General features: G+C 38.1%; 1 protein-coding gene across 2 annotated transcripts in view; it reads left to right on the top strand.

Annotated features, from left to right (window-relative positions):
- Positions 1 to 13,037, top strand: part of LOC136842466 (ADP-dependent glucokinase) — a 53,832-nt gene extending 40,795 nt beyond the window's left edge. For both annotated transcript variants that reach the window (XM_067109839.1, XM_067109840.1), the window contains exon 10: positions 6,550 to 13,037. In XM_067109839.1, coding sequence (XP_066965940.1) covers positions 6,550 to 6,645 — 96 coding nt within the window. In that variant the 3' untranslated portion in view covers positions 6,646 to 13,037. The remainder of the gene's footprint in view (positions 1 to 6,549) is intronic.
- Positions 13,038 to 21,324: the final 8,287 nt, after the last annotated feature.

Below are 21,324 nucleotides of genomic sequence, written 5' to 3'. Positions count from 1 at the left end.
ATTCTCTTTAATCCCTCTGAGCAGCATTACTGTATACTTTATGATACTGTAATGAATTTGGTGTCATTTTAAAGTTAGAGTTGATCATAATCACTATACTGTATGTTTATAAATTCCAAGTAATTAAAAACAAACATTGATATCATGAGTAAAAGTTAGTCAAAATGAAAATATTTTTAATTTTATTAAAACAACTCACAATAAATCGGAGAAAAGAGATATCCTATTTCTGTTTACAAAATGAAGTATGATAAATTGCATTTCTAATAATGTTAAGTTCATCATTATTTGCACCAAGTATGATACCACAAAGGGCATTCACAGAATGTAAAATATACTTGAGTGGCAAGCTTACTAACAGTTTATGTCCTTTTTTAAACAAAATTTGCTGTAAATCATAATATACAGTATGTATATCATTTTCTGTGACAACAACAAGCATCTACACATGCCATATTCAAATTTTTTTATGATTTTTGGTGTTTTTATTAAAAAAATATTTTTATATAAGTAACTTACCAAGTAATTACACAGCTATAGTTTCCACTTTAATGGTAGTTTAGATTCAAAATTTCATGGATAGCGCTTTAATATAGTTTGTGTAAGTGATCAGCCTGTCCCGCTAACGGAATATTGGAACGACCTAGCAAAAGTTCCCATTCGTTTCCTGCCGTCTGTGGTGACAACACCCGGTCTGGCCGTAGCTTTTTTCGTTATTTTCCAGTTATTTTACCGGATTCTGATGGAGGAATCTTTAAATCAGGCATTGGAATGCTTATATTGTAGCCTTCAAGCTGAAATCTTTCAGGATGAGTTTTTTCTTATTTTGTTTTACGTTGATTCAGTCATCATCAAGCCACCAGCTGGTAAACAATGCCATTCGCATTGCTGGTTTGTTTACCGGTTAGGCCATAACTTTGGCAATTTATGAATTGTTTTCCAGCTATAAACTACTACCGAGCTGCTGATAATAGTTTTGTTTTTAAAGGTAATTCTCTAGTGTTATGACACTCCATTATAAAATAATTGGTGCATGCTTGATTTTCATTAGACCATAACCTTTGCAATTTATGAATTGTTTTGCAGCCTTAATATACTAGCGAGCTGCAGATAATAGTTTTGCCTTGAAAGTAATTCTCGGATGTTATGGCATTCCATTATGAAGTAATCAGCATATGTTATGCCATTTCATTAGGCATTAGCCTTTGCAATTCATGAACTGTTACAACATTGCATTACTATCTTTCATTAGGCCATAATTTTGGCAATTTATGATTTGTTTATCAGCCATATGCTTTGCGCAAGCCACTGATAACTGCCTTGAAATTAGTTCTTGGGTATTTTGCCATTTCATTAAGCCTGCAACTTTTACAATTATGATTTATTTACCAGACCCCTGCTTCCTGGAAGCCTCCGGTAAATAAATTTTGACAAAACTGTCACACCTTCCTTTGCAGAACTCAAGTGTTAGGCAGAAAGTAATAAGGAGAGAATTGGGGTTTTTGTTGGCGGCTATGAGTTGATGTTCTCGACAGCCGAGAACCAGCTCAAGCTACGAACCTTGCTGGCACCGATCTCGGGCGCCAGCTTCACCCACAGCACCCTCTCTCATGCGCTTGGTGCCAGCGCTAGTGCCCTGGTGCCAATTCTCTCCTACTAGCCATCCTACCACATGCTCCCACACCTGGTTCCCTTGCTTCCCTTTCCATACCTTTGCCATTCTTGGTTAACAGATGTTAACCTTGTTATAGTGAAGTGTAGTGCAGTGGAGGAGGTGACTACTCGTCCCCCGATGCTCCTAGACAGAAGGTCCCTGCCAAACTTCCCTGCAAACCTGGGAGGAGCCAAACTGGAAGTCCAAGGAAGGTCAGGGGGTTTCACACGGGTTGTTGCCCCCTCAGTTGAGCCTGTTGTGGTCCCAGGTATCGGCAGACAGCCATTGGAAAGGCATCTTGTTGGATGTGTAGTGGAGGAGGTAACTATCCAGCCCTATCGGATTTCATAAATCCAGTCCCTGTCAAACTCCCCTGCAAACCTGGGAAGAGGCATACTGTTGGTCCATGTGAGTCTGAAAGGGTTTTGCCCCGGATAGTTACCCCTCAGTCAAGCCTGTTGTCTGCAGGTCTTGACTGACAGCCATTGAAAAGGCGTCCATGAAGACGGCTTACCTTGGCCGTAGTGACGCCATGATGTTTTTTTCGGTTTACGGATCCCAGTGTGAACAAGATTAGGATTCCAGTGTGGACAAGAGGCTCCATTGACGCTTTTGGGATCCCAGTGTGGTTAGTTATGGACCAGAGTGTAGACTAGTGACGCCAATGGCGTTTTTGAGATTTACCTCAGCCATTGTAAAGATATTTTTCCCAGTTTTGTTGCGTCATTGGTTGTCGTCATTGCTCTCCGAATCTGGACAGAATCAGAGAGCGCCCAAGTTCCGAGCACCCAAGTCCAGTTCCTCCAAACTCCCAACTTCCGAGCGCCCAAATTCCGAGCTCCCAACTTCTGAGCGCCCAAATTCCTAGTTCCCAAGTTCCAAGCTCCCAGGTTCCAAGTTCCGAGCGCCCAAGTTCTGAGCTCCTGAGTTCTGAACTCTTGAGTTCCGAACTCCCAAGTTCCGAGCTCCTGAGTTCTGAGCTCCCAACTTCTGAGCTCCCAGGTTCCGAGTGTCTGAGTTCCAAGCTCCCAATTTCTGAGAGCCCAGTTTCGAGCGTCCATATGTGTCTGAGTGCCCAGTGTCCGCGCTCATGTTTGTGTGTCCACAGTTCATTTCTCTCTCTTGGACAGTAGATGAAGGTCAAGCGGGAGACAATCCAGATAGTTCTTTCATCCATTCTCCAGGGTGATTGGATGGGAGCTTGGATATGCAGGGAGCACTCTTCCAGATCCCCGTCCAAACCCCAGAGATTTAGTTCCGCCTTTTGGGACAGGGCTTGCCAATTGGGAGTCTTTGCTTTGACCTCCCGATTACTAGCTCTTCCTGCATTTGACTTCCCCTTTTGTCTGGGCATTACTTCAGTCTTTACATGTCGACTGACTTCAAGAGCCTCCGAGCCCCTTGCTCGGAGGCTGTTGACAGTAACCTTCACCAGGACGGAAACACAGTCGGACACCAGGCTTCTTTAGTCGGATTTCCAGTGGTGGCTACCTGAACATGACTTGTGCAAGGGAATTCCTTCTTCTGCTGAGCTTAGTTGTAGTCTTCTTCTCAGCACCTGAGATCTAGGTCAAAGGAGCCCTTCTGAAGAACCAGGAAGATGTCTAAGACTTGGTTCTCAAGAAGAATGGAACCTCACGTATACTTTGGAGAGCTAAAGTGTTTCTCTTATGGCCCTAGTACTGCTCGACCCTAGCTGTATGGTAGTGTGTTTGGATTAGACCTCAGTCCTAACACATCTATCTAAGCAGGGAGAGCTAAAGTGTTTCTCTTATGGCCCTAGTACTGTCGACCCTAGCTCTACTAAGCAGGGAAGCTGGATCCAGCGTTTCCTATCGACCAATCAGCAGAGTTCTTCTTCTGTTGACAAATCAATCAAGTCTTCTAGTCATTTGGTTTATTCAGGGACTAAGAGTTGAAGGATGTACTGGGCTGTCAGAAGCTTGTCCTTCCCATCATAGCCTTTTGATCCCCTCAGTTGCCAGAATCTCTTTATTGTATGAAGCAAGCCAACCTTGGACCTGTTTGCCTTTTCAAGGAACCTTTTACATGGTTGAGGAAGCGCTAAACAGTCTCAGGCTCAGTTTCCAGTTACTGGTGGACTCTTCAAGATCTTTCTCCAAACCTATGTCTTCTCTGACAACCTAGTTTCAGGGATACTACTACAGGGGTCCGCTCTTGCCCAGACAGGCACTGGACTGTCCATAGGATTGTCTTTCGAAGAGTCTTCAAGACGTGTTGCAGAGGCTATTACAAGATTCAGAAGTCACCCTCTTCCCTTGTCTCCCAGACTTAGTGGTCATCTTCCAAAGCTGGTGTCTCAGACTCTTCGTCTTCTTTTTAGACACCTCCAACCCTGCTGCAGATTGCCTTTTTGTTTCTGAGATCTCACTTTCCCTGAAGAGGTACCAATCTATGCTTATCTCTGGTTAAGCACAGAGACCTGGATCTTTCATCTTCTTCTCAAAGACCTCGCAAGCCTTTTTCACACCCAGCTAGGAAGCAAGAGATGCTTTATCCTCGTTTTTTCTTTGATTTTAGACGAATGAGGATCCATCCAAGACCTGGATCCGTTCTTTCTCCTTTAGAGCTTAATGGACATCCTTGGCTTCCAGGAGCTCTGGCCAGCTCCCAAATTCCTAACTTGCCTGGTGTCCAGCTCGCCTGACACCAGCTACAACCTGGCGCCAGCGCATGCTCCAAGCACCTAGGAGCTCTCACCAACTCTGAGGGAAAAGAGTGAACTCTCTGTCCAATTGGAATTTTTTTAGGTATTTACCTGAACAGGACTTGATAATCTAGAGGGCTTTCTTGTCCTTTGATGTTTGGTCAAGAACCTCTCTCCCTTGGATTAAGATAGCATTGTCCTTCATCCTTAAGAGAATTTCTGAAACACTCAGATTCAGAAGAACAACTTTGCCTTCTTTTAGTGAAAGCTAAGGTTATCTGAGCAGCCTCTACTTCTTTAGCTTTCAGCTTTCAGGCACATATGCCCCTTACTTCCATTTAGCATCAGCCTACTAGAAGTATAATTGTCCTTCACATCTCACAGGCACACATGGCCATTACTTCCATTCTGCATCGACCTACTGGAAGTATAATTGTCCTTCACATCTCACTATCTTAAGAAGTAAAATCTGAACTTCTAGCTCTGCTGGCACCCAGTTCTTTGGGCGCTAGCTACAGTCTGTCGCGAGCTTTAGAGCTTCCAGAGCCTCGAGCTGCTAGCTTGCCTGACAGCCAGCTACAAGTCTGGCCCCAGCGCCCAGAGCTTAGGGCTCCCCTGGTGCTCAGCTTGCCTGGCACCAGGTACAATCTGGTGCCAACTTTAGAGCTTAAGGCTTTCATGATCTCCCAGCAGCTCGGCTGGTGTCCAGCTCGCTTGGTGCCAGCTACAGTCTGGCACCAGCAATATTTGTACCAATCCATGAGCTTCCACAGCTCGCCTGGCGCCAACTCCAGACTGGCGCCAGCTAAGTAGTGTGTAAATTCTGCAGTACCAGAGGATAGTGACTGGCATGGTATGGCAAGAGGAAGCATAAGATTTTCTCCTACTGTCTCTTCACCTTCTGGTGAGGTGTAGAGTTTTTTAGGAGCCAGGAGGTACAAAGTACCTGGATCACCCACCACTCTCAGTGGATGGGTTGTGGTGTTATTTCAGTGTAGGTGACAGTGTATCTTGTTGTTTTTATGTTGGTACTGCGTCCAGGGCAAGGACACCCATTAAAGTTTTGCTAGCTATTGAATAACTCCTTAGCTGCACAACTTCCACTGATGCTTTGGTTGCCATCGGAGTACTCCTTCGCTACCTGACCCTTATGTGGTATTTTATCCTAATCCTTCGAGCCAGCCCTATAAGAGCTGAAAGTCAGCTCAGTGGTCTGATTAAACTACTTTAATACCACTACTACTCACTTAAGTAGAGGCGACCCTTGGCTCTATCACCATGCCATTACAGGTTAAGTTGAGTGTCAAGCAGTTGCAGTTTTATACTGCAGGCTCTCGTAACTAATAAGGAACGACAAGTTTGTATTTAATGCTAGCAACTTTTCTATTTCAAATTCATTACATGACTTAATGTTTTTGGAGTAAAATACTATATCCATGTATCCCACCTCCTGTCAGTGTGGGATTCAGCTATGTAATTGCTTGGTAAGTTACTTATATAAAAATGACATTTTTATAACAAAATAAAGTTTTATCTATACTTACCAAGTAATTACAGAATCAGAGCCAACCCTCCTCCCCTCTGATGGACATAAGGCATAAAACGAATGAGAATTGTTTACTAGGTCATTCCAGTGTTCTGTTAGTGGGATGGGCTGATCACCTACACAAACTATATCGAAGCGCTACCCACGAAATTTTGAATCTAAGCTGTTGTTAAAGTGGGAACTATAGCTATATAATTGCTTGGTAAGTATATATAAAATTTATTTTATTATAAAAATGCCATATTTCACAGTGATGACTATAGTCATCAAAATCTCAGAGGTTAAAAGCTGTCCAAGGAGCTCACAGGTGGGTCCATGTCTGTTTTGGACTCAATCCTTCTTACATATATTGATATTCATTTTGATTCTAAATAATTTGTTTGTTAGTGAAACATATATGATTTTTTAAAAACAGAATTAGTTTTTTCATACATAACCATTAGCTGCTTGTATTGTGAGCATCCTTCTCCCAGCCCTAATTTTTTGCAGCTCATGGATCATATGAAAAATGACATTGTTTGCAGCTTAATAGCCAAGGTTCTTCCCATTGACATGCAGTATGGGTGGCTGACTTTCCATTTTCCTTTTAAGAGGGACTTTATGGCAGTTGAAATGTGCTAATTATAATCAATGAGTTAGTTTGAAAAAATTAGTTTTTAAAAATCACATTTTTCTCTGCAGATATGCATTGCACCAGTACTTGTTTGTACAGCAGTGCGTCACACAGCGAGCGGTGGTGACAACATATCTGCAGCTGGACTAGTTCTGCAAGTGTAACTTACAGTTGTCTGGACAACTACCATATTCAAAATGTTTCCTATAGGCAGTGTAGTCCTAAATGATAAAGGTGTATTTTCTTGTTTGATATGTAGGACAATCAAATTGAACATTCCAACAATGCTGAAATACAGGTTTGTTATTCCCTGATATTTTACTATGTTGGCTTCAGCTTCTGGGTGCTGTTGGATGATTCTTGTTCTGTGTGCCATTAAGAATTCTTAAAATATGGTATGGTAAAGCTTGAATGGTGATATAAAGTTTTAAAGTGGTACAGTATTTTTTTAAAATTTTGTGGGATTTTTATTTCTAAAGTGTTCATGTTTGCTAGGCCTAGAACTTGCTTTAATGTACTTAGTTAATATTTTTGAGAAAAAAAGTACTTAACATTTTAGCATTTGAAGTAGACTACATACATACCTTTTTATAATCATGGATGGCTTCAGGGATTTTATCCCCTTATTTTTTTATGAAAACTTTATTGCTCTTTCTAATTAGTATAAATGTAAAAATCATAATGACAGCGGTGGTAAGAGTGAGTGAACTGCTTATTTGGAAGTGGCCAGAAGATGTAATCAACATACCTTGTAGTTTATGGATATTTATAGTAAAATCAGAGCTAGGTGCTAGAGTAATTAGTTGAGGAGATACTGTATTGTAATATATATAAATTTAGTGACCTACCTACATTCCTTTCACAACTGCTTTTAAGCTTGCCGAGGTGAATGTGAAGAGCTGATATATTTGTTGATTGGTGTCCATGGACAGCAGGTTAAATTCAAGTTTCCTGTATCTTTTGAAGTTATGAGGTGCAAGTATCTTATTTGGAGGGTACTTTCTTTCATGGGATACATTTCAGATCTATTTGTGTTGTCTTCCAACACCACCGCAGTTTTACAAACACTGCAACAGTGTATAGTTAAATCAGTTTCACCATCAGTCTCTCAAGCTCTGATGACTATAAATAGAGCTTTGCTAATATAAAGAAGAAATATAAACAAATTTGTATTTGTATTTAATTGAAATTTTGTTATATACTGTATTTACACTTAGAGCAACAATACCTCAGTTCATTGAAAGTATTGTAACTAAAGTGTTCATCATTGTGGGTACAACTGTCACGTAAGTATGTGCAATACTTTGTATGAATATATAGTAATTTGAAACTAGCTGCCATTTCCTACTTGTATTTTCATGGATCTGAGCAGATTATTACCAAAGTAACAAAATTGAATTGAGATCTCTTCATTTACATGAAAATTAAGATTTTATGAAGGATTTAATGGAAGGAGGGGTTTTATGTTTTCACATATATGTATACAGTACACTGTTTGGTTATATTTATTACAGTACAGTACAGGCAGTCCCCAAGTTATGACAGGGATCTGTTCCTGAGGCGGCAGCTTAAGTCAGATGTTAACTTAAAAAATTTATAGAAATGAAAAAAAAAAAGTGACGAAAGCCTTATTTTTAATCATGTGGTTGGCTCACACACTGAAAGGATGGCAACACTTATTCATTTACATGAGGTTGGCTCACGCACTGGAAGGATGGCAACACTTATTCATTTACACAAGGGAGCTCAGAAACTAGTACCCAGCCTAACATCGCCTTAACTTCAGATTTTCACCTTAAGCCAGAGACGAATTTTTTATGAATATTTTTTAAAAGTATTGTAAGATTGGATAGGCTTAAGTCGAGACCGTCGCATCTCAGGGACTACCTGTATATGTATGAATTATATTCATGTAAACTTATGAAGGGATATTGGAGTATCAGTATATTTAGAATATGAATAGAGAGCAGATAGATGTATTTCTAAATACTTGAGATATTGATAATAGCTGCAAGATTTAGGTAAACAGTGGGAAATCTTTAGAATAGTGTTGTGTCTATGGATATTAAAAATAGTACAGTACTGTATTACCTTTTTTGTCATACATAAAGAGTTAGTGATTTATAATTTATATCAGATGTATATTTAATAGAAATGTGTATTTTGATAAATAGGAATTATTGAGGGAGATAAGTACTGTAGTAACCTCCTGCTATGATATGCATGTAGTAATGTGCGTATTTTATTACAGTATACAGTATATGTTTACTCACAGTGTGAAGAACAGTGTTTTGTGCTATTTTCCTAAATTGTTTTAGGTGATGGTGTCGTTTTTAAAATATCTGATGGGTTTTAAATTCTCTCATTTTGGAATGCTAACTTTCTAGTTTGATGTTCATAATGAATATTTTGTAATACTATTTATATTTTTCATACATTTGATTGCATGTGAAATCAATTTCTTTTTGTTATGAGAGTTAATGCATATTATAAATATGATACTAATAATACTTGCTTATGCATTCCATATACCATTTTGATACAAACAGGTTTAATAGGTAAGGGGCTTTTTTTGCATTCTCTAATTGAAATTTTGAATACTTACACTTGCCAAAGGTATAGAAAATTTCTTACTTATGGTCAGCTTAAACTACTTAATACTGTGATTGTATTTTAATTGCATTGGATACTTTGGTTTCATGCCATAGAGTCCTTGGTATATTATCTGGTTTTGAATTTCTAGCCAAGCCATACATTGTTAGCATGATTTTTCTTTTTCCACTTTGTGTAGTAGGTATAATTTTGCAGGCCATTTGTAGTAGGTTATTTGCATTTTGAAGTTGATTTTTTACAGTTTTCTCTCTGAACTTTTATCACCTTTTTGGGGAATTCACGTCTAGAATAATATGTAGAAATTTTTACTGAGCTACATTTGAATACTTAGTTCCTAAGGGTAGTGTTTCTGACCTAGGAAGCGCCCATGTTTATGAACGATTACTTAGTTTTACGGTTGGATTTCTTGTATTGTGATTTAAATTACTAGTGGGCAGTGAAGAGTAGTAAAAGATTGCTATTGTTTATGAGAGAGTGCTAAAATACAATTTATTGTTTACGATTTAGTGAAATGTGGTTATAACCACAGTCACTATTTCATGCCTTTTTTTTACTTTGGTTTTTGGATGGTTTGTTACTCTTAATTATACACTTGTTGATGATTTTATAACAACGAACCTAGTCTTTTGTACGTGGTCAGTTAGAAGTTGAAATGCACTCTGTTACCTTGATTACAGTCTCACGTGAATGATGGCATAGAAAATATACCTTACATATATAATCACCCATACCCATTTTGATATGTTCCTGCAAACAAATCACTTCAATCATTAAATTGTAAAGGAGGGTACAATAATATGTTTCAACTTTTAAGTGACCAATCAGACAGGGTAGGTTATGTGATAGGTTTATTCCAGTATCATTGTTACCAGTTTGAAATGATTTTATGATGAGAAAACTGCCACGATTAAAGAAGAGAACTGTATTTCTAATACTTCCCTCTTTGAAAAAAGGTTCTTGTATTGCATGTAAGGGTAGGTTAGCATCCGTGTGACATATGTGCTAGTCATGTTCAAGTAATCTGTTATTGGTGAAAGTTAAGGAATTCTCTGCAAAACTATAGGTTACTAAAAGTAATGAAGGTCAAGAGCATTTGTTACTCTTCAAAAAATGTCTAGTAACTGAGCTTGTATATTAGGTTTCCCACTGCCATTTGCAGGAAATTGAACTCATTGCTTTGCCCTCAAACAGGCAATTCTCGATATCTGTACCTTTTGCATACCCTAGTAGTGAAATCAATAAAATTAGGGAGAAAGTAGTTGATGTTGTAAGTGCCTTACCATATAATGAATTTTTATGGGAACATGTTAAAAATTTGAAGTGGGTATCAGAAAATGAAAACCAGAGTGTTTGCTTATGTGGTACATTGTATATTGTGCTTTTCTCAGTGAAGTTTGTATGGTTTCAACTGCAATATTTTTGATGTGTGGTATCTTGATCAAATGATTTATTTCTGATAATGATAAACTTGTATTTTTAAATGCATATAGTTTTTTAGGAATTTCTTAAACATGTCAATCACAAAAAAGAACGCTTGCGTGTGTTCGTCCATTTTTTTGTATGTATACACACAGTACAGTACTTTAAATTTTAGTGAAGTTTGGTCTGATGTGAATTTTCATTATACAGTAATTACTCTTATGATTATTGGTTTAGAAGAAAAGCTAGACTAAGTTTAGGAAACTCTCAGTTAGCCAAGAAAATAGTGACAGCAGTAAATGGTATGGTTGTTTAGCATACAATGTGTAAATTTTATTACCAGTATAGGAAGTTGCCAAGCAAATAGATGAAAGATACATACAGTGTAATGACTGTTAATGTGAGTGATGTATACAGGGCCATTAAGTACATTTGCTCAATTCATTTGTTTGTGATTTATATAGAAAGTCATATATTTTAGTAGTTCTTACATACAGGTAGACTGCCATATTAATATATTTAGTTTCGGGTGAACTTTCTTCCTAATGCCATTGTTCATAGTAAATAGGGGGTTCTTTTCTTGTTAGTTTCATGTTGAGTCATTACCAAGGGTGTCGGACAGTCCTAATTGAATTTTTTTTTAGGAAAATAACAAGATGCAATAGAATACTTAGAACTTTATTTCCCCATTAAAATAATAGAAAACATCTCATGCATGTGTTATATCCTTGATGACCTAAGCTGATTTGAAAACTTAAAAATTAATATATTTTTTGAAGGTATACTGAGGAACTTACACATGAGTAATACATTTATTGGAATTTTTAAAAAATAGTTAAAATCCTTATGAGTATCAGTATCACCAGAGAAAAGCAGTTGAAAGTCAGAAATGCTAACAACAACTGTGTTAGGTGTTGCTAGATTTTTAAATGTTATTTTAAGGTAAAGCAGAAAACCTTTTATTGTTGCCCATTCTTTACGATTGGTCTTAAAAAGTAAATCAAGTCATCTACCTTTTCATTTTAGTTAAAACAATTTTGACTTTTCAAAGTATAGTATTACCACATTTATCAGTGTTCCCCTATCTGCATCATGCCCTTGACTTCAGTTTCAGTGTGAAAGGGTAAGCCAATGAATGTATGAAACCACAAAGTGCATTTAAGAGCAAATCATGTTTGGCTGACATGAACATTGAATGCTTATGGAGTGTGAGCAGAACTATTCCTATGACTTCTGCTGAATCATGTGAGCTCTGTGCTGATGGTGGTTGATTGGCTTAATCCAGATGCCTTGTGCTTCTGCTGCAGTCTTATGCTGTTGGTTCTCATGACTACAATACCTAATATTTAGTGTTTGTGTCCCTAACTAAAATTAATCAGTAAAAGAAAAGACACATTGTATTTTACATTTTAATCAAGAGTGTAAGTGTGCAGATTCACCTTCCCATTCCCTCAGTTCACAATTCTTCAAAATGCTTGGCAAAGACATCCACCAATTTAAGGTAAACTAAACTGTGAATTGTTAAATGCTGTTCTTATTTTATTGATTTTTACACTAGCTTATTACTGTAGATTAAATTTAAAATACTCGCCTAGAATTCCTCTTCAACTCAGTTAAGCCTAGCTAGGATATGAAACCTCCTACGTTAGTGTAGTCTAGCCTGGCCTATGAAATTTTTTCAGAGACATTTAACAAGTTTAGATAAACGAAATGCTGTTAATTGTTTTTGTTTCTTTTATTGTTTCATAAATTTAAGTGCATTGGGTAGGCTAAATACATTATAATAAATTGCAAGCTTGGGGGTAGTCTAGCATAGACATGGGAGTAGGAGGTTGCCCATATCTGCTTTTCCCCCTTTCTACCATCCCTTTGGATCTTTGAGGGCAGATAAGTGAAAGATGGCTGATTGCTGTACAGCAAAAGTTTTATTCATGGTTACACTAAAGATGTGTCTGATTTGAGGACTGTCAGCGACCCCAGGTAATTTAAATCTCTTCTTTCTTTTTAATGCCTTTATATGTTGTTTTTATGTAATAGCAGTATATGCTTGCAATTATTTGTTTTGCCTTAATAAAATTTGAACTCTCTTTTTGCACTATAGAATTGTAAAGCAAAATTATTGATTGAAGTTGTTGAGTAAACTTACAGAACTCTATATGATTCTTTCATTCTTACTCATTGTTTCATTTATTACGGTTTTGCAGTAGTCAGTACTGTAATCAATAAAAAAAATCTTTTCAATTGAGATTAGAAAGGTAGCATGTCAGGTATGACAAGCGTTACATTTAAGGGTAATACTGTATGTTGTGATTTTGCCAGCAAGCGATTTAAGGGGGCGTATCATAAATTTCCTTAAATTTCAAGATATAATCATTTTTATGTAGAGATGTGTATACAGTAATTCAAAGTTTGAATCGTTGGTATTAAAATGTAATATGTAGGGAGTGGTATTGTCAGGTATAGAAAGTCTGTAGCCTTGTAATGTGGGAAATTTAGAAAATAAAGAATGATCAGACTTACCATACTTTCTTCTTTCTATCAAACCTTTAGTCTGAGTGATGGAATTTTTCTTGAAAAAAAGACTTTACTTATTTCTGAGTCAAGATTTGTGCAAGTGTGTTCTCTTTTATACATTTGTACAGTACTGGTATGCATTTACAGTATATTACAACCCTAATTTTGTTTTCTGTACTGCAATTGTCTGAATGGCATGGGTGTTAGGCCTGAGTCTCTTGGCCTGAGAACTTTGTCATTTGTGATTTTTAATTTTTTTTTTTTTTAGAAATTTATCATAGTTGTGAGGGTACTTGATTGTTAGAGTTGTTGACTTCAGTTCTTTATCTTTTTTGACAGTTTCGTTAATAAGCATTGGCACTGCCAGTGTTGCTCTACATGGAAAGATTCAGAATTTTGTCATATTTTGTTTCCATTTGATTAGTTACCATACACGTCAGGCTATCCAGAATGAAAATTATAAGGGTTTTCTACCACTTACACAGCTTACTAATGTACGAATAAGTTACACAGTTTTAACATTCTTATAAAAAATTCATAATAATCTATTCAATTCAGCAATGGTAGCAGTACAGAAGTGCACACCATGGTAGATAAAGAACAACAAACGTATGCCTGATGTACAAAAATACACTTATCAGGCTGTTGTGAGATAGCACTCTGACTTGTGTTCCATGTTTAATTTTACAGGTGATATAGGTGGACATAAGAATGGGCTGACAGTTTAAGTGACATACTTACACTTCTGGAACTATATTAGATCAAGGTCTTACATATGCTTCTAACAGTGTTTTGGGCAGTGTCTACGGTTTCTGGGACCTAAGACCAGTTTTCAAAGAGTGTGGACATCCTCAAGAAACATTACACTATGAAACGCAATTAATTGATGATTTGAATGGTAACATTTTAAAATAGTTTAAACAGACCATTGAGCCAACCTTAACTCTCATAGGGTGAGTTCATAATATTGTAAATGCTTTTGATATTTAATTAAATTTGCAATTACAGTACAAAATTAAACTTGTTGAGCCAAAACCTTGCATCAACTGGTAAGCAGTACAAATGATATGCTGTACACCATTTACAGGTGATTACTGTATTCCACGTCTTGCTCAGTACCTGAACTCCTGTGTATGAGGTTAGTGCCATCATTGCACCCTACTTGGTGCACTGTAAGCATTACTCATGGGTGTTTTCACCATCCCTTCAGGGCTGTAGAGGGCGGGGTGGTGCCATCGCACCTTGTGGTGCGCTGCAGGCATTACTTGAGGGTTCTTTGCAGCGTCCCTTCGGCCCCAGCTGCAATCCCTTTCATTCCTTTTACTGCACCTCTGTTCGTATTCTCTTTCTTCCATTTTCCATTTCAGCACTGAATGACCTCATAGGTCCCAGTGCTTGGTCTTTGTCCTAAATTCTATATTCAAATTCCAACAAATAAATTAAACTTGTTAGACCAAAACCGTGTATCAACTGATAAGTAGCACAAGTAATATACATACACCATTTATTCCCCTATTTATTCCATGTCCTGCTCAGTATCCGAATTTTCATAAAGAGGTTAGTGCCACCAGTGCACACCACATGGTGCACTGTAAGTATTACTAAATGGTGTTTTCACCACCCCTTCATCCTTAAGCTGCATCCACCTTTTAGCCTTTTAACCATTATTCCTGCTTCTTTCAATTTTGCTGTCCAGCACCTCTAACTGTTACTTCATAGTGCAACTAAGGGTTTTTCTCATGGTCTCACTTTTAGATAATTGTATTTAATATCCTTGATTTCTTTTATTTGTTTATCATGCTGGTTTAACTGCTCTCTTCTTCTTCTTTCGGCCTTATTAATCCCATTGTATAGCAGGATTGGCGGCTCAAGTCAACTTTCTCCAAATATTTCTCTTCCTTGCATCTTCTTCCCCGAGTCCCACCTCACCCATATCCCTCCTTACCGCATCCATCCATCTGATCTGCTGATGCCCCACACTCCTCCTCCCCATCACTGGCATGTTCTTAGCCCTCTTGATTGGTTCCACCTGCTCTCTTCTTGTTACATGGCCATAGTATCTCAGACTAGCTTAACTAGCTTTCTCCTTTACATTGCATATACCACACATTCTTCTTATATCTTGATTCTCCCTCCTTTCCAGTAGTGATATTCCAGCAATCCATCTCACCATCTTCATCTCGATTCTTTCCAACAGTCCCTCCTCTTTCATCTTAAGTGCCCAAGTTTCTGCCCCATATAATAGTACAGGCCTGATAACTGTCTTATAAATTTTAATTTTGAGCCTTAATGGCATTTTCTTGTCTAAAACAACTCCAGTTACTTCTTCATTTTCACCATGCTTCTTTCACTCTGTCTCACTGCTTTCTCAGTACCTCCCTCCTCTGCTGTTATTGATCCCAAATAGTTAAACTCATCATTCTGTTTTAGTACTGTACCATCTTCCACTTGAATGTTTACTTCTTCATGTCCTTCTTTACTACTAATCATTAGCTCTGTCTTTCCAATGTTCATTTCAGTCCTTTCTTTTCTAGGGCTCCTTTCCATGCTAAAAACGTTTCTTGCAGTTCTTCTTCTGTGTCTGGTTTAACTGCTCTCTTAAGCGACAAAGGCCGATAGCGCCCCTGTGCTTGGCTTGACAGTCTAAATTTCAAGAATCGATTCACAAATCAGCACCCAAACTGAAAAACGGACATCATCAATACATCCCTTTATTTAACATTATGTGTTTCTTTAGTTTCGGTTCATCTTTGCCAGAATGTTTGAGGAAAGTCTATGTAAAGTTCATTTTAGTCTGCACCAATGAAAAAATTCAACTCTGCCCGCAGGGGAGTAGTGCTGTCAGTGTACCTCACGCGGTACACTGTAGGCATTAGGTACTTATGGTTTTTTGTAGCGTCCCTTCGGCCCGTAGCTGTAACCCTTTCTTTTTTTTTTTTATTAACTATACTACTTTAATTCATATTCTCTTTCTTCCATCTTACCTTCAACCCTCTCATAACAAATGTTTCAACATTATTTTGAGCAATGAATAACCTTATAGGTCCCAGCACTTGGCCTTAATTTTGTTTTCCAATTCCAACAAACTTAACTCGCTTTTAGTAGCTTATCCTTCTTAGTCCATCCAAGTTTTCTTTTTGGTTACCTTAATAGAAAACGTGTTCGCCTGTTCTGAAGATGGGACACTCGGGAGTATTTGAGGGCAAATTCTCACCTGCCAAAGGGTGTTTACGCATGCGCCTTACTCATTACTTGAAAGGAAACCGTCGTGTGTGTGTGTGTGCTGGACGTTAGATCTTGTTGCTTGTGTGATATTGTGCCTGTGACATACTTCTTTATGTGAATGTCCAGAAGAACTCCGCATGCATAAAGTACCAAAATTAAAAGTAAAATGTAGCCTAATATTATTCATATTTAAAGCGTTTTAGACCACTTCTTATGATGAGGAAACACCCACAATTTTGCCATATTAGCTATGGAGGGGGTTGGGGGACAGGTATTGTCTAACCTTATAAGTCAAAAATCGAAAATCATTCGATGGGGAACTAGTTTTTCTGAGAAACATTACAGTAAAAAACCTCATTTTCGAACTAACTCCAGTAAGATTTCGAGGATGCCGGTTAGATAATCATTAAAATATCTCGGATATGGTGAATCTCCTCAAAAAGTGTTCGGAGACAAAGTTTTATTATTTTATATTGTGAAAATTATAGTGTGACCTATTTTCTTATATCTCACCGCGGAGTTGTTCTGGACATTGACCCTTATGTACTGGATTGCTTCCAAACTTTATTAACAAACGTTCAGAAACGGGACGTAGTGTCAATAGCAGGGAAGATCAGCGTTTCCCTGGAAATCGACTTCCCTGGCTCACCACTTCCAAGTAGCACAGGCCTATCAGCCGTTTTATCAGCAAAGAAAACTGAGCTATGTTAAGTTCTTTTCAAAGTCGGTTGCAATTGCATTTTGGGTTACAGTAACACGGGTGCTATCATACGGGGACAGTTTCTGTCATATTTTTTGTCTTTTCATCAGAATTTACACAAGGTAACTAATGCTAGGCCTAGTGTTTGTCATCTTGCAACCAAAGATCCTTTGAGGTTGAATGATATGATTAGAAGAGAATGCTATCCCTAAGGGCCTACCCCAGCCTGTAAGGACTGGGGTAAGAGTGACATACTGGCTGGGTGTTTACTGGTTTATTGGTAGTTCCTTACTTAGATAAATGTTGTTTGTTGTTTTAGATTTAGCTGGCCTTGTGCCAGCACGGGCTCTTGCTTCTAGAGCAGCCCGTAGAAGATAAATGTACAGAATCTTCTATGTTATTGACGCGTGCGAGCGGTAATGTAGCGTCCACACAGACAGGTAAAACAGAGTTAAAAGGTTCAGACATCTGTGTTTGTCGGCAGACAAACAAATGGCAATATCAAGAGACATGATTAACATACAGTGATGAAACATACATCAGTGGAAAGGCCAGGAAATTCTACATATGGCCAATTGCTTGAGATTCAAGACAGATTAATGGATACATTGCAGTAGCATAATATATGTGGAATGGACAGACATTTGGCGTCTTCACAAGCAGAAACACACGTACAGTTTGATACAGAAGATTCGTTGGAACATTATGAGTACATGATTAGAATGCTTGCATGGCAATGCAAGTAATGGTGATTGTACACAAATCGAGACAACAATGGTTACGGAGAAACAGACGGAAATATTGTATGGTTGAAATCGCGTTCCTGTAGAGAAAGAAAACGAGACGCTCCTGTTTTGTCCTGTCGACTCCGATGATGACAATTGACGAACAACACGTGTTTGGAAGAGACAGCGTCGGGGCTCTTACAAGCCTAGTTCCTAAATAACGGAAGTATGTGTTGAATTATCAAAATGGTGATATGGTTAACTTGTCCGTGCAGTGGTGTGTTGATAAAGTCCAGGAAAAAATTTTTGATAAGTGGAAAAACAACAGCCATTAGTCTCCGAATTAGACTACTAGGCCTATTGCAAGTTGAAAGACTAACTGATTGCTGTTAAAGAGTTGTGTTCGAATCGATTAACAGTTTTACAAAAGAGATCATAGTAAATGTATTATTCGGCTCATTCCACACACATTCCTTTGAAGGCAGAAAAATGCCAATTGACGGCAACTGTAATGATATTTTGTGAATGTTTAAAAGACTATGCTGTAGCCACTGTGTTTGCGCCTTAGCACAATTACTTGATGTATTACAATTGGAACGCCATTCTTTGAAAATAACAATAAACACCGGCAGGCTCAAACCGTGTTCACATAAACCTCCATATGTGACATGGTGTCAGGTGTCAAGAACTTGCAGAGGAGAAGGCCACTACAACTGATGCCCAGGAGGTAGGGTGCTTTTTTTTCCTAGACTGAAGCTGAAATCGTCGTTTATGCCGACACTGTTTCCGGAATTGCCGCCGCCGCTGCTGGACGAGGCTATGTAGGATGGCCAAGCCTGAACCACTAAACTGTTGATGCGTCGCATAGGAACTAACTTTGCTTAATGGACGAGATGACTTCCCAAGAAGGACGACCTTCAGGGTCATTGGATTTATCTGGCGATAAAGCTGTTAACTGGAGGAGGTACCTGGAAGATTTCCAGATTTATCTGGTAAGCTCTGAGAAAAGGAAAACAAGACCTTGTGAAAATCGCTCTCCTTTTGAATTGTGGAGGTAGGACCTTATTGGACATTTTTAAAACATTATCCTTCGAGAATGAGGATGAAAAGAAATGTTATAAGACTGTGGTCGAGAAGTTAGGCACTTATTTTGAGAGGTTTCATTCATATTTGTTTGGCAGAGATAACATTATTGTAGAAACTGATCATAAGCCTTTAGGGGCCATATTAGAGAAGCCTCTCTCTTCTGCCCCCTTGAGGCTTCAGAGAATGCTCTTAAGACTACAAAAGTATGATTTTAATGTTAAGTATGTAAGAGAGAGTGAAATGCATGTAGCAGATGCCTTATTAAGTAGAATAAAAGGTAAAACTCTACTTTCGTTGCGCGGCCTGATTCTTGCCAGTCGCCGACCGGGACAGGTTACCGCCTTTTTGCGGGGGTCACTCCCGGCCAGGTCAGGGCACGTGGACTTAAGTTAGGTTAAGTAGGTAAGATCTGGTTAGGTCAGGACGTGGCGTTATAGGAATGGTTAGGTCTATTTATGTATGAGAAACCTGTTTCGGTCGACGACTGGCGAGAATCATGTCGCACAACTGAAGTAAAGTTTTACTGAATGACTACTGTCGGGAATCAGGCCGCTCAACTAAAGTAAAGTTTACTGAATAGAATGGTCTGAGGACTATCCTGATAAAGGAAGAGAATTATGTTTACAATATTTTAGCAGGTAGTTTGGTGCATGATAGCTTAGAGGTTCCACTCTCTCAGGTCTCGGCATGTGAATGAGTACCTTTCGTACCTTTCTTGTTGGCTACACATCACGCACAATGATTTCTATAGACTGCTCTTGTAAAACTGCCTCGAATGTTGGTTTGGTTTTGAAATAAACCCAACAGTTTTTGTATTTTAATTTTGTGCGAATAGTACCAATATAACCTTGGTTACAACAGATGTTCCCTTTTGCCATTTCAGAATCAACCAGATGTATATGGAAGACTTAGATGCATTCTTTTTGTAACTCGTCCAATCCGTACCTAACCTAAATTGAGCATCACTTCCTCACATAAAACTTTTATTGTGTACAGCTGTGATATGATTCATATTTTATGCACGTCATTGACCATCCCATGAAATGCACTTTAGTGCGAACTGGTCTCTTATAGGTCTGCATATTTCTTGACCTTCGATAAAATTTTCCAGCATCTTACCCTCTTGTCCTTAATATTCCAATCTCAGGCCACATCTGTGCCAATAACCAAAAATTTCTAGATTTAGTTGGTAACATATGATCATTTATTAGAGCAAAATACAATTTAGAGACAAAGTTTTTAGACTTAGGGCTTGCCGGAAACGTGATGTGCAGGGAAAACTCGATAGCCTGCGATTGGTTCGGAATTCAAGTGTGTTTTCTTATAATACCGCGTTCCTTGCATGATGCTAGAAGCTGCCGTTAGTGCACAAATGATAGGGGTATCCGCCTGAACGATGCCAAAGCAGTTATATGGTGCATTTTAAATAATATTGCATTACTTCAATATACAGTATATAAAACAGCCTGAGAAATTTCAAGCATGTACAAGGATTTTACGACGGATGAAGTGGTGTCTTGCCATTGTCCAGGCTTACAATTATGCAGGTCGTTGTATCATATTTTGGTCTCTAGTTCATTGTTTTCTCGAGAACTTGGTCTATGGTGTGACTTAGGCCAATTGTCATTTTATGATATTGTAACTTCCTTACAGCTTGACTCCATTAATCTTTATCCATACATGCACTTTCGTGAAGTTACACCTAATCTGAATGTCAAGTATACTCGAGGAGGTCTTTGAAGATTTAGGGTTCATTCTGTGAAATAATTTTCTGTGTTTAGAATAAATTAATTGAGTATGTGAATAGGGGAAAAGAACAAATGTACCTTGATCAAACTGGGTCTAATGATTTCAAGTAACCGCGTGACCCAAGATTTCCTCCATTATTTATTATTATTATTATATTATATTATTATTATTATTATTACTGATACAGCCTCAAAGCATACATCAACTGGCCTAGCAAGTTTCCATCTAAAATTATCATAAGTCTCTCTCTCTCTCTCTCTCTCTCTCTCTCTCTCTCTCTCTCTCTCTCTCTCTCTCTCTCTCTCTCTCTCTCATTAACACCCTATTATTGTGCAATGTGGTTTATATTTTTCAGGGGCTCCAATGTTCATAATTAAACTGAGCGAATCTGGCATATTTGCTTCGTTCAGACTATAAGAACACAACATTCATGGTTTAAAGTAGGAAAATGATCTGTTTAGGATTTGTAATCTTTTGTCCTTTATTTGATGCTTGAAATCTTTCGTTCACTCACTTCTAAGATGTTTGAAGTTTGCTTGAATGCAAGATAAACCATCCGTAAAGTTGTTTCCATGCAAAATGTCTATTCTAACATTGTCTTCTTCCTCTCCTTAAGATTTATGGTACACGTCAGTCTTAGATAGCTGAAGTAAGGCTTTTATAGTTCGTAAACAACGACGGTAGGTTATGAATGAACGGGAATTCCTGGGGTAAAAGAATGAATACTCTCATTGTTGGGAAGTGTGCAAAGGTATCACATTACAACAGCAGCCTTGTGTCAGATTATTTTCTCAGCATAGAGACTAACTGTC

The sequence above is a fragment of the Macrobrachium rosenbergii genome, chromosome 10, assembly GCF_040412425.1.
Source record: "Macrobrachium rosenbergii isolate ZJJX-2024 chromosome 10, ASM4041242v1, whole genome shotgun sequence".
Taxonomy (NCBI): domain Eukaryota; kingdom Metazoa; phylum Arthropoda; class Malacostraca; order Decapoda; family Palaemonidae; genus Macrobrachium; species Macrobrachium rosenbergii.
This window is presented reverse-complemented; position numbering and strand designations above follow the sequence as displayed.